At 41.8% G+C, this 23,990-nt stretch overlaps 1 protein-coding gene across 10 annotated transcripts; it reads right to left on the bottom strand.

Moving 5' to 3' along the window:
• Positions 1-8,584: 8,584 nt before the first annotated feature.
• On the bottom strand, positions 8,585-23,990 carry LOC120727615 (phosphatidylinositol 4-phosphate 5-kinase type-1 gamma-like). Of its 10 annotated transcripts, none has more exons than XR_005694563.1 (18): positions 22,749-23,990; positions 19,009-19,037; positions 18,778-18,867; positions 18,504-18,634; positions 18,299-18,416; positions 16,459-16,611; positions 15,725-16,024; positions 15,284-15,492; positions 15,122-15,205; positions 14,696-14,744; positions 14,447-14,531; positions 14,186-14,356; positions 13,149-13,305; positions 12,979-13,047; positions 12,297-12,855; positions 12,065-12,099; positions 9,751-9,834; positions 8,585-9,645 (listed from the first exon to the last, which is right to left on the bottom strand). XR_005694563.1 is itself a non-coding variant. In XM_040021995.1 (18 exons), the coding sequence occupies exons 1-18, from the start codon at positions 22,840-22,842 to the stop codon at positions 9,643-9,645; spliced, it is 2,463 nt and encodes an 820-aa protein (XP_039877929.1). In that variant the 5' UTR covers positions 22,843-23,990; the 3' UTR covers positions 8,585-9,642. The 10 variants fall into 10 exon arrangements, 7 of the variants coding, with proteins under 7 accessions (XP_039877929.1, XP_039877931.1, XP_039877932.1 ...); XM_040021995.1 differs by lacking the exon at positions 12,065-12,099 and adding an exon at positions 11,612-11,686 and having other exon boundaries at positions 9,751-9,837; XM_040021997.1 differs by lacking the exon at positions 12,065-12,099 and adding an exon at positions 11,612-11,686.

Here is a 23,990-nt window from a genome sequence, read left to right as displayed (position 1 = left end):
AGCCAGACGTCGTTTTTCTGTGTCAAACGCTACTTTTAAAGCGTAGCACCCTACTTTTAAGGAGCTTTCACATGGCACATCAACACATTTTAACCTTTAGCGCATCTTTTCAGACACTTTCATCGCCACTATGGAAAGGTCATGATAAATTAGCACCGGTAAAGTCAAAACTTTACCGCCTAGGGCAGGTGTTTATTAGTCATAGGTTCAGGAGTTTGAGTCTTCTTGGTTTGTGAAATGTCAGCAGCTGTTGAATGGACAGTAATGAAATTTAATGCAAACATTTGTAATTCAAAGACGATGTTATCTTTGGTTTTTGCTCCAGTGTCAGCATGTTGATCCTTTCCCTCTCTGGCTTTGACCAATTAACTTTTCTTGTGTTGTGTTCAGTGTCAAGCACAAACTGTTAGCATGTCAAAACACTAAGATGTGAACCATCAATACGTTAGCTTATTTAGCTCTAATCGCTGTAAACCCTTGAAAAGATTCACCTTTGCATATCCAGAAGTCTATGACAAAGTTTTTTTTAGCAAAGATATTTCATGCACCACTTTAAGGTTACATTTTCATTGCATTTATTACTATAAAGTCGCCTGTAGGCATTCCGAGTTGTCGTCAAATTGATCAATCACGGGGATAAAAAGGACACAGTTTAGTGCTGAATCCACATTGACTGATGGTAGAGTGAGCAGTAGATATTTTAACCCTAAAAGACACTCTTGTTATATCGAGAAGGGCAGATCAAATTGAATCTTTCTGTCTACGTGTCTCAGTGGGAGGCGATTGTGGGTTTTTGTCCCTAGATTAGGGTGGGTACAGAGCCGGCTAATCCTACCCGCTCTTCCATGTGGGAGTGGCAGTGGGGTATCTTTGCTGTGCAGCCAGCCGTAATCTAATGGGAGCGAGATCGTGCTTTGTACACGGGCACGCTCGCTCACACACAGCTGGAGACGCACAACACAAAGTCTAGATTTGTTTCAGGATTAAAAGCATCACCTCAGTAACTGACATAGTGCCACAAGCATTCCCACGGTAAGCCCGATGAGGTTGCCTCTGTGTGCACATGTGCATGTGAGGCCGTGAGCGTGCCAAGCGTATGCGTGAATGCGGCTGTATTTCTATCTGCTGCTCTTGAGCGTTATATATGTATACCGGTATATGAAAATCAGAGGGAAAAAAAGAAATGAGCGGAGACAAATTTATGTACACGCTCACATCCAGACACACAAACTCGCAGCATTCAGTACCACTGGAGAAGCAGCTGCCTAAGTTGGCAGCCCATGTCCCTCTCATTATGCTGGCCAGTCACTCGTGTCCTGGCGCTCTCTCTCCCCTGCTGCTGCTGCTGGACAGGTAGCATCTGACACACATTAGCCTGCTATTAATAACTTCTGTTGCAGCCATTATCACACACTTAGGGAAAACGATCCCCAGGGTGCCATTTTTGCAGAGACATGCATTAAATATCCAAAACCACCCGATTTTCTCTGAAGTTCTGCAAGCAAAGCAACCTTTTTGTAAGACAAGATTCAGTTTTGGAAACTCTTGTCAGTTGCAGTGCAATGATTCGATTACCCCTTTGTGTCTTTTTTAAAATGAGATTTTATGCCTTTTTAATGAAGATAGTAGACACTTTAGGATTAATCCAGGATGTCTGTGAGCTCAGAAGTAAATCCTAAGGAATGTGTGTGGGTGTCGTCCATGGACCTCACCCAATAGAAAGGGAATACCACAGTGATTAAGATTAATCCTACTGGTTCGGACAATCAACACAAATACCATCACAGGATCTCCACCATCAATATCCTGTGGTGCTCTTTCTTGGGTTCTTTACAACCTGATTCAGTGTTGACATTGTGTCTGTTCAAATAAAGGCTTTATTGGGTCATGGAACAATATTTCTTACAAGGATCATGGTGTGTTAGGTTAGCCTATATGTTTACCCTTCTTATAAATGATGCCTCCAGGATTGGCAGGAGGTCAAGGATTCAACCCTTGGTGCAATAAACCTTTGTGAGTGTATAGAAACATATACAGTGAATTGGGGCCTTAGATGGATTTGACTGTAATACCGTTGTTGCTTTTGGTAGTAACTTACTTTATTGGCGACCGAACCTATGATCACAGGAGCAAAATTCTGTTTATTATAGTTTTTCAAAAAGCCTTTAATATCTTCAAAATAGCCCCTCAGAGACTAGTAGCTATGCTAAAGTCAATAAAAAATATATTACGTAAAAGTTACATATTGATTTGCATGTTACTGAGTGAAATAAGTATTTCATCAACAAGCTAACATGACTTTCTGGAAAAATCCTTGTTCTTACCCATAGCAGAGAGGCGTTTCTTGTAGATGATCACTGGGTTTGCATAAATCTCAGGAGTTCCTCATAAATTCTCTAAATCCTTAAGATTTCTTGGTTGCTGCTTGGCAACTTGAAGTTTCAGCTCCCTCTGCAGATTTTAGGACTAAGTTCTGGGGACTGGCTAGGCCACTCCATGACCTTAGTGTGCTTCTTCCTTATCTGCTCCTTTGTTTCCTTGGCAGGATGTTTTGGACTATAGCAATGCTGGAAGACTCAGTCACAAATGATCTACAGTGTGCTTAAGGGAAGGAGGTTCTAGTCCAGGTTCGACAGTGCGGCACACGGACAGATTCATTGTCTCCTCAACATGTTGAAATCATCCTGTACCCTTAGCAGAAAAACAGCCCAAAGCATAATGTTCCCTCCTCTGTGCTCGACTCAACAAACTTAGAAATTCAGCTGGAGACCAAATCATTGTTTCCTCACATTACTTCCACAGTGTCTCACTGAGCTTTTTTCTATCTGAGGTATCTTCCTGTTAAAAGGGAGTTTTCCCCTCCCCTCCCGCTGTCGCTAACTGCTTGCTCATAGAGACTCATCTAATTCCTGAGGTCTTCTCTGTATTATTGTAGGATCTTTACCTGTCAATATAAAACACCCTGTGATTACTGTTGTTGTGATTTGGTGCCAATTGAATTGAATTGAATTGAATTGAATTGAATTGAACTGAAGGAGGAAATTGTTTGAATAATTTGAATAAATCTGAAACCTAACATAACATAACCGTAACATATAACATTTGTCTTATTTGGAATAAGTATGGAACAAATCCACGTCACTCTCCTTTATCTGCTACCCATGCACCTCTAGAGAGAAATAACCAATGAGAGCTGGCACACAGAAACATACAGGACTAGTCAAGCATCCAGTCCAGAGCTTCAGCAATATCTGATTTAAGATCAGGTAGTTGGGGGAATGCTTTTCTGACTCTGTTTAAGCAGGGCAGAGGAGAAATGTAATAAGTGATAAGTGGTCAATCCAATCTTGCTCTGCATGCATCTTTGTGCCTCTATGTGTGCAGTGCATTCGTCCACATTAGTCCATTTTAATATACAGGCAAAACCTTGACAGCTCTGCTCTCTTCTAGTTCTGATAAAGCTCCACAAAGGTACCAAGCTGGATTTGTTTTATGTTCCACCGCAAACCACGTTAAATTGACGGGAACCCCACGAGCAAAAGAGACAGATTAAGAAGACATGGGCAGAGGCGAAGCACGGCAGCACGCTGTCAGGGAAAGTTTTGTCCTTCATCAGCCCTCCATCCCTTTATTCATCCATCTCATTAAGGATGGCTAGATGATCAATAGGAGAGAAGCAGTAGAAGGGGATTAGGATTAGAAATCGATGGCTTTGTTTTCTTCAGCCTGCCAAAGATAAACACTGCCTTAAGACACTGTCAACGCAGTGGAGAGTCTTTCAAGGCTTTTCATGTGTGTGTGAGAGGGCACAGCATTCCCTCCGCGTGGACGCGCAGACATCTGTTAGCAGCTTCTCACGCCAAGTTAAAAAGAGATGTTTCGATCCCTGCAATGAGACTGGGAAAGGGGGGAGATGGGCTCTGATCCAACTTAGCGGGAATCTTCTATGGTAAGATTCAACCAAGGCTCTAGCTGGGATTTTAGTAGACTTTTCTTCCAGCGCACTTCATCACTCCATTGTCAGCAGTGTTGAACTGTGAGTGGGAGATACAGGTTATGCATCACAGATCAGAGACTGGCTTCACATCAAGTCACCATTTCAAGACTCTCTCAGAATAGCTGGAGATGACTGATGAAGAGGTAGTATCATAATTTGCTGGCTGCAAAGAAAAGTGATGCTCCTAAAAACCTGAGTGGGCTGCAAGGAGTGAGGCAAGGCATTCTGGGTAGGTGAGGCTCCACCTCCCACACAGAGATTCAAAAACATACCCCCTGCTTTGATCTCTCTTTCTCTGCTTTCTCTCTCTGCTCCTCTTCTTCTCTCTTCTTTTCACGTGCATGTGCAGACGCACACACACACTGCACACTCACCCTGTTTGTTCTGGCTTTCGCCCCTCTCTGCTTTGAAAGAACAAAGCCATTTGTTTATGTTTCCTGCAGATGAAAGCTCAGCTTTGTGATGGCCCATTCACCCCAGGTACAGATGCTGCCGCTCCACCGTGTTTCTTTAAATCTGTGAATTATTTCGAAATATTTTTAGTTTATTATTCCTCGTCTATGGTCTATGTTTCATTCCCCAACCTCTTTGTTTCTTCTTTTTGTGATAATCACCATGATAATATTACTTTTCAAAGTCACAGGTGTCTGATGTCTATCCCAGCCTGCATGCGAGCAGAAAGCAAGGGGAGGAGCAGAAATAGATTGGAAAGGAAAGATAGTCATACAGTTTCCAGTGCATCTAATATGCATGTGATTGGCTTTGGAGCTTACAAAACAGCCTCAAGCGGACGTTAGGAGAACATGCAAACTCCAAGCTAGGAAACATCATGCAGGTCTGATGCAACTATTTCACACTAAAGAATTTTTTTTTTTCGTTTTAGCGCTCATCAAGCGAGCCCATTTTTTATCTAATGAAGACACGTTTCTACAAATGGTCAAAAATATAGACCGGGGTTTAAGATTCAAGAAAACCCCACCAATCAAGAAAGCACTTGGTGACAGTGGGAAGGACAAACTCCCTTTAACAAGAGCAAACCTGAAGCAGAACCAGGTACAGCCATCTGCCACAACCAGTGGGGGGTGAGAGTGGTGTAAGATGTAAAATAATCACTTGAAGAGAAGATAAATGTAGTGAATTTTAATGAGGACTCTTTTTCTATTGCAGGTGAATGTACAGCAGTGGTACAGTGTACGTACTGGATCAGTGCACAGTAAACGGTACCCATGCCATATTCGTTAAAACTGGATAACATGCCTGCTTGTGTTACTGTGTGGATTAGTAATGTTTTACCAGTACATGTTTGACTGTTATGGTGCTCTATGGCAAAGTGGAATAAAGTACTGTTCACTGTTCTATCAAACTTTGGCTACACAGATTTTTTTTTTGTGTTATTTGTTCTCACTTATAATTTAAAAAAAAAAAAAAAAAGTCTGTCTGCCCCTCTGTACATCTGGTCTTCACTCCGTTTGGTGGTTAAAAGTTGGTCACATTCACCAAAGTAAACCCAAAGCAGAGGTTCTCAACATGTGAAAATAAAACTGCGAAAACAAACAGACAATAGTCCGATGATGCTATCATGTTGACCTGCGTTTCGATAGATTCAGCATGTATCTTTTATTTTTTTGTTTAAATGATGCTCAGTTGGCACTAAGAGGCCCAAAGCATGCCAAGAAAATATTCCCTAAACCATTACAGCACCATCAGCAGCCTGAACCATTGATACCAGGCAGGATGGATCCATGCTTTCGTGTTGTTTACGCTGAATTCTGACCCTATCATCTGAATGAGCTCGAGACTTGTCAGGCCGAGCAATGCCTTAGCTTCCTGTTCTTACCTAACTGGAATGATGCCCTGTATACTTTCCTGCTGCTGTAGCCCAGGTGCTTCAAGGTTTGACATGTAGTGGATACTGAGATGCTTTTCTGCATACCTTAGTTGGAACAAGTGGTTATTTAACTTGCTCTTGCTTTCCTGTCAGCTCAAAGCAATCTGGCCATTCGCCCCTGACCTCTGGCATCAGCAAGGCTTTTTGGCACGGAGAAGCGCCGCTCACTGGATATTTTCTCTTTTCAGAACATTCTCTGTAAACCCTAGAGATGGTTGTGTGGGAAAATCCCAGTAGATCAGTGGTTTCTCACTTTACTCAGACTTGGCTCATTAGATATTTGTATTAACGAGGCACTGAACAAGTGCACCTAATGAAGTGACCAGTAAATGTGTATATATACACACACCCACAAACGCACACACAGAGGCTTTTTTTACTCACAAGTTTAACTATTATAAAAAAAAATGCCCAGTCACACCACAACCTTAATTTAAACCTTATTCTAACTTTAGCTCTAAAACCAGGTCTTAACTCTAAAACGGCTGCATTTGCTTAAGGTGTGAAAAAATTTGAGCCAGCCAAAATGTTCTACCTTTCACAAAATTTCATCGCTCTGGGCACTCAAATCGCTTCTCGCTAAGATAGCGGCACATGTTTTCATTTTCTAAAATGTATTTTTGCTTTGGTTTCTGTTGAGAAATGACTACAATCACACACCTAGCTGAGCAGTGCTTGAGAAAGCTGCAACCCACAGCCTGAACAGACAGGTATTTTTTAACAGGCACAATCACACACACGTTGAGCAAGTGTATCCTTGCAGCTGTCCTCTTTTGAAAAAAGTATCTCGATGATTGCCTGAGTGGACAGTTGTGAAATGTAGCTACAAAAACATGGCTTTAAACATGGAGTTAGTTGCACTTCTGGGTTCGTTAAAGAATATCCTTTTGGCTGAAAATCAGGAAGTAGGCATTAAATAGGATGGAGAGGGGGGAAAGGGTGTGTGTGTGTGTGTGTGTGTGTGTGTGTGTGTGTGTGTGTGTGTGTGTGTGTGTGTGTGTGTGTGTGTGTGTGTGTATGCGTGTGCACTGAAAGGTAGAAGGACAAAAAAGTGGAAAATCAAGAGAGGGACAATTTCATTCTCGGACAATTGGGCAGGTGGCTGCTGATCTTTGTCCATCACACATTCCATCAGTGCCCGACATGCCTGACTTGTCACCCTGACTGACATTCGCAACTCTGGCCCACACAAGCACGCAGCAATACAAGTGTACCTGCACCAGCAGTCAGCAAATTCACTGCACACTTGATTAGATTTACTCTGCACTTTATTTGTATTTTACTTTTTCTCAAAGCAAATGTGTTCATATGCTTACAAATTAAAGGAAAACTTGAACTCTGAGGCCCTTTTGCCGGCATGATTTGGGTCCACGTTTCCCCTTCGAGGAGAGAGACTGCTGAATCCAGCGATAAGCTTTATCCTGCGGCGAAACATTTCTTTCCAGTGACAGCAGTCTCTTCCGAGATGACGACGCTCCCATTCATGAGGCACGAGGGGTGGCTTGACGAGTGTAAAAATGATGTGAATCATATGCTTCAGCATTCACAGTCACCAGAACAACTTTGGCAGATTTCTGGATCTCTCCACTGCTATCATCAAAACACCAAATGACTGAGTATATTTTGTAAGGGTGCTGTGTCATCTCTCCAGTTGTGTTACAGACATTTAGAGAATCATTATTAAAACACCTTTATGCTGTTTTATCCTTTAATTTGTCCCCCATCTGTGTATAGGCTACACCCAAGTGCGTGCTGTAGTTCAGTATATTTCCTCAGTATTTTTTACTGCTTATAATTAGCATCACGCTGTCTTTCCTCTGTTCTCTGTTCATTATAATAGAAACCACTATGACCAGCATCACTTTATGCAGACTATCAGCTAAAATTTCTGGTGAGCTGTTTTGGTTGAAGCCCTGTCTCTTTCGAATGGCGCCGCATTTATAGCAGTAAGTCCTCTGGTGATTTATGAAAATAAATACATAAATACAATCTCCAGAAAAGCAGTCGAGATGTCATATCATTATGTTTGCATGCCTTGAAATGTCAGTGTGATGTGGAGGAGTGGGATGCGTGGCTTTAAATACAAGCCCCCCTTTTATCATCCATTAGAAACACAATAAAATGACCTATAAGCAGCTGATATTCTGGTATATGTCTTTATGCAATTTAATTCTACGGTTCAACTAAAAGGGGTGAGAAACACTGTGCGACGTTTCAGGCACTGAGAATTCCTTTTCTGAGACACTCTGGTGCCATCTAGTGGACAACTTGTTTGTGACCGTGATTTAGAAAACAACAACAACAACAAATTACACAATATAATTTAATTATAATTTTACACAGTGATCAGCTACAAACACCGTCGCCTACAACGAGGCAGGTTAACTTCAAATAATACAGTGATGTGGTGCAGTGCTGCTTATGGACACAGTCAGGGGGACAAACTTGCTTTAGCAAGCATCACAGTGTGTGGAAGAAGGATAGTACGGCGTGCCTTTTCTTGGATGCTTCAGTTCGTACTTTGTTTAATTTGGTAAATCTTGATTAATCTGGGGTGGCTGAAGACTCGGCCGATTCGACTCTTCTCGCGTAGCCAGCAGGCGTGCAGCTGCTTCGGACTTTCATGGCCTTGAACAGCGATAGCAACTTTTTGACAAACAAAAAATATACGCATGCAAACACATGCACAGACAGAGACATAAGGGCACAGATGCATGTGGTACAGCACACACAGATTATCAGCAATTTACAAAAGACCTTTTTTCTCATTTTTTCCCCTCTCTTGACCTCTTTGAATATGGAAAACGAGTAATTGCTTGGCCGATTTCTTGTTTAAACTGCTATAAAACGCAGTTTCTCACAGTCGCATATGGATTTAAGAGTTTGTGTTCGTTACATATTATCAGAAAATATGAATAAACAACTGTTACGATTATACCTTAGTTAAAATCAGTAAGGCAATGTAAACAAAGCTTTCATCGTGAGATCAGAGTTTGTCGAGTGGACTGGAAGAGAGAGAACACTGCACGCACGACACCCACAACATCAACTGTGTTTGAGTGTGTTTTCGACCAACAGCTGACGACAAGATAATAAAACACATAATTATAATAAAAAGACCTTAGCCACTGGTACACCGATAAAGTGCTAGGAATAAAGTTACACACAGCTTTGACATGCCTCTAGTGAAAAAGACAAATGGACACACAAATAAAGCATGAAGTAGTAAAGTCGGGTAGAGTCAAAAACAAAGAAGTACCACGTACAGTATGTCCATATTGCATAGCCAGAGCTGGAGAGAGTGATATCTGGACTATGTTGCTTCGCCTGCCTCCAGCCGGCAACCTGATTCTGGATAAGAGGCAGAAAATAAGCACGTGAAGGTTTGGTATCTCTGGAAACTTTGGGATCAACTCTAAAATTTATCATGTTGTGTTTGTTGCACAGAGAGCCCCGTTTTTATAACACTGAAAGCATTCACAGTGCCAGCGTGATACCTCCACTTGATATCAGTAAGATTGTCCTGGAGCTGATGCTTTAAAATGTTGACCATAATACTGTAAGGTTTTTGATTGTTTCTTCAGCTCAGCTAAATACTTCCAAAAAAGTTCACTCCTTTGGTTTTTATTGGCAAAGCAAGCTCTCACATGCAGCTTGGCCAATCAGCGTGAACTCTTCGTAGCGTCCTGGTGGTTTCATCATTAAAGTCTCACAGATGACCTCTGGCTGCACCCACCGATGCTGCCTCCTCTGTGAGTTACTGGAGAACGAGAAGATTAACATTAGAGAGGCTGGCAAAGCAAATGCGTCCACTCGTGTCTGTTCTGTGATTTAACTTTGACTCATGAATGAACCGTGCACCTACTGGTTCACTCTCCCCATCTGAGCCCCGTCTGGACTCTGAGCTGCAGTGCAGAGGAGAGTACGCCCAGCTCCGATCCTCCTGAGTCTGCTGTTACCAAACACAGCCAGCAGAGGGCAGCGCAAGAAGAAAGAAGAGCAGAGGACTTAAAACTGATTTGGGAAACAGAGCTCTGCAGAGACAATCCCTATTCCCGGAACAGTTTAAAGCTGCAATGTGCAATTTTGCATGTTGTGGCTTCTGAAGGTGATGCACGTATAAACATTAAAATCAGAATCTGAAATAAAAGCCTCATCATCAGATCAAGCCATAGCCACTCTGTCCAAATCATGCAGATCAGCTTTAAGGGCGACTTCTCCAACTTCTCTATAATTTCAAAAGGGAAACTAGGTCTGTGTGAAGTAGATGTTACTTCCCCTCTTTGTTGCTTGTAAATTATTTCGCTGCTGCTTTTTAAAGTCACAAATAATTAATGTAATATGGAAACTTAAAATGTTAGCGTCGTGGTCATTTACTGCCTCAGAAAGGATGATTACATTCAAAGAGGTTCAAAGAAGCTTGAACATCACTAAAAGCACAAAGCAAGTACAAATTACAGTCAATTAAATGTAGCACAAAAAGTAAGGACATTTGTGTTTGGTTGTTCATTTCTTTGTTGTAACAAAGAAATGCTTCTTGCCAAGGATTTCCTGGTGGAAATCCTGTTTCTGCTGCCACACTTGTAAGGAAAATGCATTTGTGGGTCGAGGCCATGAAAAACTTGCCAAATCTTCTCTGCTAATGCCAAACAGCTTATTCTGCTGTTGACTCTTGTTTCGAGCCTCTGGTACCCCAGGTGCTGACAATGAATTGGCTGATTTGTGCCTGATTAGCAGCACCTGTGAGCATGGACCCTGTTGCAACGGTCAGTTGGCGTCTTCCCCCAGCGTGCCACATTTTACTGGTCTGGATGAGCTCCTTGATTGTATGTTCCACAAAACTAAGCTGCATTATTATTTGGAGTGAACCCAAGTGCAATCTCTAAATTGAAGGATACAGCCGATATCTGCACAGCTCCCACTGTCCCAAGAACATTAATAAAATCCTTTAAGACCCATCTCACCTTGGTCATTTATGGATCTGAAACATCTGCCTGAAGGGAGATGTTTCAGATCCATACTGACAAAAACAGACTAAGGAACAGCTTTGATCCCTCAGCCATCACCACGCTGAATGCTGCTAGATTTTAGACAATCAGATCCAATACCACTTTGATGTACAATGTTTACATTAATACAACACAATATCATGTTTACATATTAACAACTGCAGTTAACATTGGTATTTACATCAACACCAATTTTTTTAATTTGTATTTTTATTTTATTCTTCATCTAGAGACCTCACTTTCTTTGTCCAATGTTTCATTGTTACCACGGCAATATAGATTCTCACCCTGTCAGCACTTAGGAACCGTAGGCATGCTTTTACCCTACAAAAGTGGGACATTTTAAGGGGAAAAACTGGCTTTCCAATGGAATAAGATTTACTGCTAAAAAGCATTGTTACAACAATCAAATCATCAACCAAACACACATTTATCCTTACCTATTGTACTACGTTTATTTAGAGGTCCAGAAACCTACACGTTCCAACTAATCTTTACTGCCAACAAGCTACATGACATGCAGTTTTATATGCAGCGCCCTTTCTTGTGACATCTGCATGAAATAAATCATAGGAACCAGACTTTATTTTACCTTCAAAGATCATTAAGTAGCTATGTGTGCAACAGGCCCAATGGAACAGTTACTACCAGTGTAGTCTAGTGTGTACAAACATCACCTGGACTAATGCACAGCTAACTACTTTGATGGTGACTTACATTGTAACTTGAACTAGAGTTTAGCTTACGACGGCCAAGAACTGGAGAGTACACCCAATATCTGCCATCTGCATACTGATGGATGGACACACACACATGGACACACACATGAAAATGAAGTGATCTGAGCATAAAATTATATGGAAAAATAAGATGCATGAGAATATAGAAGAAGAACATAAAGCAGAAAATGTGGAATGAATGGAAGAATGCAGCAAAGACAAACAAAATCCCACAAAGGACAGAGCTGTGGAGAGCTGTGAGTGAAGCTGAGAGGAGGAATGACTGCAGATCAGCAGCTAAGAATCATGCTGTGCAGAAAAGGCAACAATCAAAAAGCATGGACGGTGGCTCCTGGCAGCCTCATGCTTCAGTTGAAATAAAGCATTTTGAAAAGCAAGAGCATTTCCTATAGTGCGTGCAAACAGATAGAGCCCCCTCTCCCCCCCTCACCATCATAACTCTACCACGCTGTCCTGACTGGGCCACTGCAAAAGACCCAGCAGATCAAAGACAAACATCAGATAAAATCATCTTTACTCCCTGAAAATGGATTTTCCCATAAATCAGCTGTATGATCATTGTGGTTTGTTTTACCTCCTTTAAACTGGTTAGTATCTAGTGTGGAATATTTTCTGCAAAACAAGAACCAGAAGAATTGGAGCGCGAAAACGGGGGAACTTACAAAGTATATGTCGGAAACCTGCACCTCCCCATCCAGTGAGTTGTGGCTGCTGGAGACAGACAGCTGATTGCGCGACGTACGTGGTGACTGCTGACACACCTGGGGGCTTTGAGGGACAGAGGAGGGGGGCGTCGATGGCAGGTGGTGAGAGGAGTTGTGGGAGTAGGAGTGAGAGGATGCTGGACAGATGGGGGTGAATGCTGATGCAGGAGGAAGGGTGGAGCTGTTTGGACCTGTGGATCGTGCAGCAGAATGACAGACTGGAGAAGAAAGGCTTAAAGACTGAGCAGAAGCAGGAGATGCGAGTGGCTTGGTGGACGGACGGATTGATGAAGTAAGTGTGGAGGATGAATACCCGCTGCACTGAGAGGTGGTGGAGGAGGAGGAGGACACAAAGGAAGGAGGAAGGCTGGGTGATGAATACTGAGAGCAGGGGTTAACAGAAGGAGGAGTGGATGACATAGATGATGCAGTGACAGGAAGCAGAGGATCAGCTGTTGGATGGCTGGATGTGGGGATTTCTGTCATCTGTGTGAGCTCCGTGCTCTTTGGGATTTTACTGCATTAACCAAGACATAGAACAATATTAGAATCCCACTAATCCCAATATTAGGTATATTAGAATACCACATATGAATAAATGGAAACCATCCTGGGATTTTTGCACTGCATATGCATCTACCTGAGCTCCACCTCCACTGTTATGGTGTCCTGGCGTTCACCGTGAACCTCAACTATCTCTTTTTGTGACCTGAAAGCAGACAGAAGCACAGAGCAAGCATGACCGTGGAAGAACAATATCATAAGAGCAGAGATTAGATATAACATTTTATATTCATCAGATACTCTCACCTGGAAATGTTTGGTGAAAGCATTTGCCTCCTGTAGCGAGGGTGCTCAGGTGTATCGAATGGGGTGGTGGGTAGGGAGTTGTTTGATGACAGAGTGGTAGCGATAGATGCTGTGGTGGCATCTTCAAATGAAGGAGGGGTGCAGGGTGGTTCCTTTCCTGAGGGGCATAGTTAAGTAAGAGACCATGAGCTGTGTGCGCAAGAGAGATGAAAAAACGAACAGGACATAAATTCTTTAAGAAACAGAGCACACTAACATTAAAGGTGCACCTCAGGAGGCTGTACCACAGAACAGAGATCTATCTGAGTGTACGACACTGCACTGCACTCTTCTCTGAACCTCTGATATCTGAACTCTGCCATATGCTTGCAGTGGTCCTTAAACTCAGTTACCTGTACAAAATTCAAATTTAATTGTCTTCTTACATTCTTGCTCTTACAGGTCTTAGAAAGTTTACATATTTTTCCTTTTTTACTGAAGTAATATCCATCTGGTATTGTTGTGCACACCTCATATTATTCCCTTCCTGTGTCATCTAGTATTGATTTGTTACTTTTACTTATACTTTTTTTCTGATGCTGCTATGCTGCTGCTTCATCACTGCACGTTAATAATAAACAATAATTTTTGATTTATTTTACTTAAAGGGAAAAGGAGCACTCAGCTGCAGAGAATAGAGGACGTCAGTGTCAAGGTTAGAAAGCTGTGCTGTGAAATCACCATTGCAACTGGGCAATCGCGTTGCTGTATTAGCTTTTAACTTGGTGTAAAAACAACAACAACAAAGGAGACGTAAGCTTTCTTAAGGAACTTCCTAACACACAAATCACAACAGTAGTTCCCTCAAGGTGCTTTAGACTGTAAGGTAAAGGTAAAGCCCCTAATGCGCAAGCGGTTTAGCGACAATGGGAAGGAAAAACTCCCTTCCACCAGAAAGAAAGAAAACCCTTAAAGGAAACCTTTGTGCACCCTGTGGGAAATATTTCTCTGTTCTTATCAAGTCATTTTTTTCCATTAAAGCTTAGAAAAGGTCATACCATTGTCCTCCAGCATGGGGAAACTGCGAGCTCCTCTTAGGTTCTCCAAGTTGTCCAAGTTTTCTGGCCTGTCATCAGTCAGTGAAGGACGCTGCCCCGTCGAGCTGGCTCCTGCACTGGACTTGGACATTAGAACCCCTCGTCCTCTCTTGGATGGAGACGATCGCAGTGCTGTAAATTCAGCAGACGGATTACTTGGACTCGTTCCCTTTATTAGGACCAGAGGAAACACTACAAACTGCGACCTGTGCACGAACTCACAGCAGCTCTTCTTGAACACAACTGTGCTACAGAACTTGTAGAACCTCTCAGCATAGAAGCTCGGTCTGTGAACCGACACAGTGTCCTGTGGGAGAATACAGGTCCCAATAAAGAAAGAGTGAAGATAAAATATATAAACATTTTCTATCCTTAATATATGCCGTAAAACAAAAAACAAGATATGGTTTAGACTGGTCTGTTGGGCTTGGATTCAAACTATTACATAACAGTTACATAAAAGATACTCACTCCATCATGGATGAGGGACTTCCAGGAATGCTCCAGTTTCTTGATCAGCCTGCCAGATGGAAAAATTCAATTATTTATTAGGTGCCGCACATATCTAGCAGTTTACTGCTAAATCAGTGGCTAATATTGCCGACATAAAGCAATCTTCCCAAATAAAAAGAAAAATAGAAATCAACCTTTATGTAGATCCTCATTCCTTCCACCTGCATATTATTATTAAATGATTTTGCAGCTATTTAAAATATGACATGCTTGATGACATAAGTAGTTCCCAGTAAAAAAAACTAAGGGTTTGAGTATTAACAGTGCATTTTTTTCTTAATAATCTTCCCAGAACGGTGCTACTTCTGCACCCAACTAAGCCTTAGTTGTTGCATTTTCTTCAGTGGCACACTGTCTCACAAGTAGCACACACTGATCACCTACCTGTAGGACTGCAGAATGTCAATGATTCCAATGAACAGCAGGAGGCGCTCCCCTTTAGCACCCATAGCTGGAATCCCACCCATACTAAAGAGAGCAGAAAAGTTACCCTGTGTGCATATTTGAGGTGAGGATGAGGAGAGGCTTTTTGAAGTGCTGTCTTACGTGTCATCCTGCTCCAGAGTGTCCCTGCATGTGGAGCCTCCCTGTATTGACTCCATGGCACTGGAATACAAGGATCTCTGCCCTGCGGGCCTCTTTTCATCCCCTCCTTTAATGGGTGAGCCCTGAGACTGACGCTCTCTCTCTGCTTGGGTCTTGTTGTGGACCCCAAGCAGCAAACTGTAGTCCATAATCTTAAAACTCTCCAGAACCTGATGTAAAACACATAAAATGCAATAATTATTTATGAAATCTTTGAGGAAAACTATGAATATTTGAGTATGGAATTAATGTTAGAGCCTTTTAATTTTTTTTTTCTGCTTTCCTCAAATTCTTTCATGAACTACCAGGAAGATGTGTGGTTGGCTTGGCTGCTAGATGCACAGTGTTAATCTACTTTTACAAAGACCAGTTTATCCAGCTCCTTTCTATTCGCCCTCTTACCAGGCAGTCTCTTTGCAGCGTTTTGACCAGAGCGCCGTATGTGTCCTGGTCCAGTGTGAGGCCTTCAGGAATATCACTCAGAAAGTCCAGGTCTTTAAAAGTGGGTTTGGACTTCTCTCTTTCCTTCTTGGATGCTCGCCGCTTGTATGTTGAGCCCTTTAAGTCGAACTTGAGGTGCATGCGCACGGAGCGTGGTAGAATATTGTTCATCACAACCACTCTGATGTTCTTTCCTCCACACTGGACACAGTAGAGGCCAAAAAACTTTGGCAGTAAAGTCCGGGGGTTCTGGTTCAAGTTCTGGAGAGGGATTTATAGAGGGAGGGAGAGAGGCGCAGGGAAGAAAATGTGGCACATTAGTGGTTCATTTTGGTTGCAATCTGTGGATTCCACCCCATTTCAGTACCATGCACATGCGAAACAGCGTGACTCAACACCAGGCCTCAGCTCATGCTTGTGTTTCTCCACCGTGTCCGTGCTTCACCAATTAAGGAGTACCCAGCCTAACTCCGTGCTCTCACCTATCACAACACCACCACCTGCTGACATCACCGCTAACCTGTGCCAACCGCGGAGGTTTGGATTAAGAGGATAAAGGTGACTCGAAGTTTCTGTGGCATGTGCAGTTCAAACCCAAAGCAAGATTTCATTCTCCAACTCCTAACATATTATCACACTTATGGAAATCATTCATTTTACTTTCCCAAAATGATTCTAATGGATGAGATACTTACCATGTAGTATCCAGGGAGCAATTTCTGCAGAAACTCAGCCTCTTTGTGCAGCACAGTTTTGATGATAAACTCATCATCACGGGTCACGTAGAAGATTGAGCCACTAGCTCCTGGATTTGACAGCTCAATCAGTGGCTCATTACACAGAGAATACTAGACAGAAGCACAGATAAGACACAGAGTATAATTTCACCTGGTGCATTTCCTCAATTCAAACAGTCTGACTTTACAATCTCTGGAAATATGTTTTTAACATGCAAATGCTACAAAAGCAAACTAATTCATTAATTTCATATTATGCTTGTGTCACCTGTTTTGACAGAATAATTAGATAGTCAGAAGTTTGTACAATATTCATTATGTCTTTTTTGGGTGGCTGCATAGCTTTGCTCATGTTTGAGCCACTAGAGCTTTCCACCATCCAACCAAAGGACTAATGCATCTACCCACTCACTCGACATTACTCATCAGCACAAAAAAGAAACTATGTGTGTATAGACTGTTGAGATTACTACAAATTAATGCTGTATTAGTCACTCAAATGAACTTACTATCTTTACTGTTGCATTCATTTATCTTATGAAAGTGTGCAGAAAGCAGGGATGATGTTTTACCAAAGCTCGTTAGGCTTTAGCTTAATGGAGGCATTCCAGTAGCATCAGCAAACTTCTCACTATATCTGACATCTGAGGTATTTGAGGTAATTCTCTGGTTGGAGGCTGGAGAAATGAGCTGAGAGGTAAGCACGTACCCTTTGATTGTAGCTAATTTGCCTCACATAGGAAGGCAATTTTCTATGGCTTAGCTGACAAAATGCAATTATCTCATTACTCCACCCCTCCACCGGCAGCACAAACACATGCAGACACAAAAACAAACCGCTCTGACCGTCTGCTGCCACTACTTGGAATTTTAAAAGGAAGGCTTTAGTCAGCTAATCTCCCTCTGGCACAGGTAGAGTGTGAGCTTAAATGTGCTGCTGAGAACACGCTATGTCACCACATGTGCACATGCACAGTGTGTGAATGGTCGTGCAACTGAGAACTGGGACCTTGATCTTGACCTTGACCTTGGGCATGATTTGAGTGGAAACTCATTAGGTTATCATTGTGTGCAAGTTTCACTGAAATCTGACCAATGCTTTAGGGAGAAGAGTAATTCTTGTAAACATGTAAAGGTGCTCACGGCACAGCAACTATTACTTTGACCTTGAGCACAACACGGGTGAAGATCATTATGTGTAAGTTTTAATATATTCTGACTAATACTCCAGGATGAGGACTGATATTTAAATTGTGGATGGACACATGATGGGCGCCTTGCCATGTCACATGATCATCTGAGTTAAAAATATTGCGTCATGTCTAATAACTGGTGGAAATGATATTGACATACTGCTTTTCCCACAATGTTCCTACTATGCAAATACAATTCCAGCTAAATATTGACAAATAGGAGGTCTTGGGCAGGATTATATAGTTTGAGAGAGAACAGTTAAATTACAGTGAAATACTCGGAATCAAGTCACACATTTCAGTCAGGATGACTTTGGAGGTGGGTTACAAAGTGGCTTGCAGAGACAGTGACAATTGTAGGCAGGCTAATGCAACTTAAATAATGTGCTTTATATGAGATTTTCCACTAGGATGTGTAGAAGGATATTAGCTGATGAATTGAGACTGATGGCTAAGCTATGCTATGCTATGCTATCTTTAGTTTATGAAAATCTTCACTGTTCATCCCATGTGTAAAGGAATAACAGTTTAGTTACACTGTAATTTAGATGATACTTAAATACACTGAGTGCATTGTGAGTCACCAGAGAAAATAAGTATCTCACCAGGTAATCATCCGGTCGGATCCCAAAAAGCTCTCTGAAGTAGCGGAAGGCCACAGGGGCGTAGGTTTTAAACCTGAAGTCTGGGAAGTGGTGGGCTGGTGTGAGGTTACTGCCTTCGCTGTATGGAGTAAAGTGCAACAACAGAAAGAGGATAAGAAGCAATATCTCATGGATATTGTATGCACATCTACTGATATGAATGTACCTGGGGAAGAAGATGCTTTCAACCACGTAGAAGTCCTGCATGAGCACATCTCTCTCGGGCTTGGAGCTGAGGTTGCCAACAGTATATCCGATACCCAACTGGATGGCACCTTTCAAAGCAGAGGAGGTTGTCTGGAGGCGGACAACAAAGAAAAGAGCAACAGACCAAGGTGTGGGTGGCAAACAGTTGAAATCGTGATGCCACGAAAACCTACAAACAGTATTAAGAGACAAACAGGTAAAAAAAAGGAAAAAAAGAACAATAAAAGAAAAACCTTCTTGTAAGTCGTCTCTCCAGAGGCATCGACCCTCCTGTGGCCAATCTTCTTCTCATGCCCTTGGCTTGATCCGAATGGGGACGGCATCTGTCACAGATAATGTGTATTATTCCCATGAAAGTTACAATGAAATGAACTATTCAAGCAACAAATAGATGAGAGAACAGATCGAGCAGATGCAAGACACAGAGACAGGTGAGGGTGTAGAATGTGAAGCAACAATGGCACCTCTGTTATTTGAGCCTTCCTGCTTGAATCTGTGGACAGAGGCAGAAAGAAGGAGAAAAATGTTTAGCTGTAAACTCTTCACACTTCACTCACTCAGTGCCCACATCTGTACATTACTCAGCATGAGTGAGTGTGCACCTCTAGCTTTAATATCAAGCTAAATAATTAGCCCCAAATTAGACTGAAAGCACACGTCAAACATCCCAAAGTGAAAGAAACAGCCAGACTCATTCTGTGGATGCTCAGGATCCTAGTTCAGAGTAGCAACATAGATTATGAGCACTACATGATAGTATGCAACATCAGCTCAAACTTTCTTAATGTTGTAGGTTTTAACTCGAAAAACTTTATCTGCAGAGCTTGAAAAAGCCAGTATAGCAGCATTGTCATTAGCATTCTGTTCCACATTCCTTGGCTCAGGGTCATTTCATTTTAGTTCATTTAAAAATGGAAATGTTCAAACGCTACTTCTGCAGCATTTATTAATCTTGCCAAGTAAATTGGTGTTTAAACTCACCGCAGAAGAGTTTAGTCTCTACAAGTTAAAAATTGTTTGATAATCCAGAAAGAAAAACAAGATACTGGATGCAGTGAAACTGACATCCAACAGTCAGGCTGCTGCAGCGTACCGTCTGTGTTTTCTATTCCTGGATCAGTGAGATTTGTAGAGAGAAGGTAAAAACTCTATTGGATTGACTTCCTTCTTAATCTGAGTGCTGCCATTGGCCGAGGTGTCCAGATCACATCACCGACCAATCACACGCAAGGATTAGGAAAAAATCTTTCCAAGCGGCAGGAAGGACGCAACTAGGCTGTGTTTGTATGTATTTAATAGGATGAGAGAGCAGGAAGAAACTTCATGGTAACTTTCATGTTGTATGAGAGTCAAGGTTAACAAAACATTGCTGAGATAATGCATGAGAAAGCCATGTTAAAGTACACAGCAGACACTGTAGCAGATGTTGCTGTCAGTTAATCATAACAGAGCAGTTTGCTGATCACATAATTTGCAAGTATGATCTCAACTGTCATAAACTTAAACTAACATGCAGAATATTTGATTTAACAACAGTATGGGTAGCATACAGTCCTCCAAGGCCATTAATACAAGTGTATTCTCCTCTTACCGACTCTGCTTCAAAATAGCAGCTGTTCACTATCTCAGTGGGGCGTTTGCTGAGTAGCTCTAAAGACAATGCACAGCTGAGGCTCCCAGGAGTGTCATTAGTTTTGCATGTGTTTGCTCATGAGTACAATGTTCCTAGGTTACAGTTACAGGATGCTAACAGTTAATGGAGTTCATCTTTTAATGCCAATTGTTAGGACCAGAGCTAGAGAAAGATTTTTAAAACTGACACCAATATTTGACAGTTTAGAAATCCAATATATCAGCAATTATTTTCTTCTTTCCAACACATGAAACATAAATAGATCTCTCCAACATTTATTGTGTGCAGTTACTTATGAGTTCTTGTTAAGATGATATGACAACACAGTGTAAAAATAATCTTGTTAGTGTATTACTTGTTTATGCTCAGCTCAGGTACCAACAGGAAAGTGCAAAGTGCCCTCTGGTGGACAAACTATGCAACATAACCACTCATAACACGGATGAGCGGTGTTTCTTCCCTCTCTTCTTTGCCTTTGTAACCATAGTTACTCCACTAGCATTTATTTTTGGTCACATGCCATTTGTGTAACTTTTGCTGTTGATTTATAATGCACATCAGGTTTTATAATACAATTTTATGGTTTTTCATTATTAAGTTTATTAATTACTATTTATCTCAACATACCTATTGCAAAGTAATTTTGGTTCCTACCTTGCAGTGTTTGTGGTGGGATTGTTTTTAGAGTGCAAGATTTTATTTGTCAGGGAGACAACAGAGAAAAAATTGGAGTACACACTGTTCTGTTGGTATTTACTATAGAAGATATTTTTAAGAGAAACTAAAGCCTGCCATAAACCCACAGCAACAGCCAAAGAGATTGGAGGACACTACCACGACCGTGACACTTTTAAAATGTGTATTTTTCTGATATAATAAATACCAGGATCAATATATTGAAGAATAGCTCATATCGGCTGGTCCATCGCCCCACAAATATATTGGTCAGGCACTAAGTTCAAAGCCTAAAAGGTGAACTGTGTAGTGTCAGTGAAAATGTGAGGGGATCACCAAAGGTGTTCATCCTCCGGAAACAATTATTGGTCATTACAATCAATCCAATATGTGTTAGACAAACTGACTGATTACAACTTGACATCACCATAGGTAAAATCGAAAATGCTCAATCATTATTTTGCACACACACACAAAAACCATTATTTGAACACATGATGCGCACGATTGCACAAACAAAAATAAGTGGATGATGAAGAATTAAATGATTTCTTTGAGGGGAGGTTAAGTGGACTGTTTTGAGTGGCAATGGGGCAAAAAGTTCTGCCTTTTGTCAGGATGTATGCACCTGTAGACTGCAGATTAGTACTGCAACAAAGCCTCTCAGGCAAAACAATGAGAAGGAGTATCCTGGGGTGGACGTGCACACAAAGAGTCTCTGTGGGATTAGGGTCAGGCTAGAATAATGTGTCACTGAGCTGCAAGCAATAAACAGGACAAACCCCACTGTGTCATCTGAGATTAGTATGTGGGTGACAGGCCACCTGTAAGATGAATTTACTTTGAATGTGTAATAAAAGAGTTTAAAGGACATGTGCAGTAACTGAGAGCTCACTGAGGTATTCTTGTTATGACATATTTTGTGTCAGTGTTGAGAGAAATATGCCTTAAGGGCTGTGCGTTTGATGGCAAAGAGGATTATAGCTTTTCCTTATCAGCTGGGGGGAAGAAATGGTGGCCTGTTGCTGTGACATTAATGTGAAACTAGACACGGGGATACTCTTTGCATTCAGATATATTTTGTGAACCGCTTACGCCTGAGCATGCACAGAAAGGAAATTTGCTGCAAAATTAAATAACAAAATTAAAATGCCATGGCATGCTCTGTGGTATGTGAAGCAGTGGTGTCCACAGCAATGCCTGAAAATGATATGCATTTAAGAGATTACTGTGTGATTTATGTTTTAATTCCACAAGAGATTACATGAGCCACTCTCCAGATATAGCTCGGAAGAGGACCAGACAGATGGCAAGAATTATGAGGACGGAGAGAAGCGGAGGAGAATAAAATGACACCTGACAGAGACCGAGAGAGCACACAACGTTTACCAATGGATGCTCAACAGCTCATGGTGTGTTTGTCAGCCTGTTAATGATGATGCACATACAAATGACTGCTGTCGTGTGTTTGCCATGCAAGTAAACACTTCTACGTACTCATTTGGGAAAATTAACTTTCATCTCAGCTCAGCTTTATTTGGTCTTGTGGGAATGTGTGGACACATCCCTAATGTGCACCTTGTGCTGGTGCCAGCCTGCGGTGAGTCAGTGGCATTTAAAAAAACACAGTGACTTCAATCTTGAGTTATTCAACCCACCAATCTATTGTTTAGTCCCACACTTTAGTGGGATTACCCTGGGCTACTACTCTGTGGATCTGTTTTGGTGTGATTTTCTCGTCTGTGCCTAGCTGTGTCCACGCACTGTTTGCAGGGTAGGATGCTGCCCAGCTATGCCCAACTTCCCGGGTTAGATCAGCTTTCATACGCGGCGGCTATTAATAAAACCGCCACCAAAAATGATGGCAGTTTGACAATTTCACTAAAACATACGAACCAGGGTCCCCGAATTCAAGCTGCATAGATGGGCCAGCGGCCGCTGCCTCGCTCGGGCTGCCGTCATCCCCGGTTCCCGCAGTCCCCGCTTCCATCTCCCGGACGGTTCCTGATCACGATGCGCAGCCGCGTCCTTCCTCAGCGGGAACCAGATGTTGCTGGATGCAGAACCCCGGTCCGATGTTTTTTGCTATAAATGCCCACCACATAACTCCACGGATGCAGGTTTTATCGCTGTGGAAGTGTAGCGGCGCGGACATGCTCAGTGCCAGCGGTGCCGATCATCTCTGCCGCTGTTCTGCGTCATCGTCATTATCACGCACCGGGTAGGGCGCGTGCCACTACAGCGTGAGCCCGCAGCTCTCAGCAAAGTAACAGCAGGCCGGGATACACTGGAGGGCAACGATAGGCCTGTACGTGTGAGTAAGAAGGTGCTGCTTCAAACTTAGAAAAGTAAGAAGCTTCTGTAAATATAAGGACGTTGAAACAATGGCGCAGAAAGCTGCATTTGGTCACAAGGAAAAAACAAAAACACACGAACTATAAAGAGTTGGATGTATTGGTGCATATTAAAGGGCTGGTATGATGCAAGGATGCCAGTGGTTACACTGTCATGCAATAAAGAGGATATATGTTGTGTTACAAGACACCAGTGGCCAACAAAATATCCACAATAACACAACCTATTTATTCTTCCATTATCTCTTCTAAGAAAACCCCCCCCAACTATTTTTAGGTATAAATGAGACAAAGTTCCCCAAAATAAACAATTCGTTTTTACAAGTATTTTAAGGATATACAAGTTGGGGGGTGGATTGACTTTATTCTCAAAATGAATACTAGTTTTTTTGTTTTTTTCTTAATGTGGCCCTAACCCTCAGTTATACTGTTTATCTGCTGTAGATCACTTTTAAGGCCTGCCACTTCTTTTGGCTTCCACTTGACCAGTTTCCACAAATTCCTTACACTGATTTTTAGGAATGACCTCACTGGTGAAAAACAAAAAAACATTTTATGTATTTCAAGCTCTGGGATTTTGCATAGATTCAACTTAAAAAGTAAATATAAAATAAAACTGGATCTTTGTTTAGTTTTCTGTTATGTGTAGACAACACAGGTTGATGAATCATACTTAGATAATTTATAGATCAGTGTTAAGTTACTTAACAAACAAGCATTCCTCTAAAAATGGTCAAGGACTGGACTGAAAATGACAGAACAAAACAAAAACCCAAAACAAACA

This window comes from Simochromis diagramma, unplaced genomic scaffold (assembly GCF_900408965.1).
Source record: "Simochromis diagramma unplaced genomic scaffold, fSimDia1.1 OVJJ01000205.1, whole genome shotgun sequence".
NCBI lineage: Eukaryota > Metazoa > Chordata > Actinopteri > Cichliformes > Cichlidae > Simochromis > Simochromis diagramma.
Note: the sequence above shows the minus strand (reverse complement) of the source record. Positions and strands in the feature narration are given on the sequence as shown.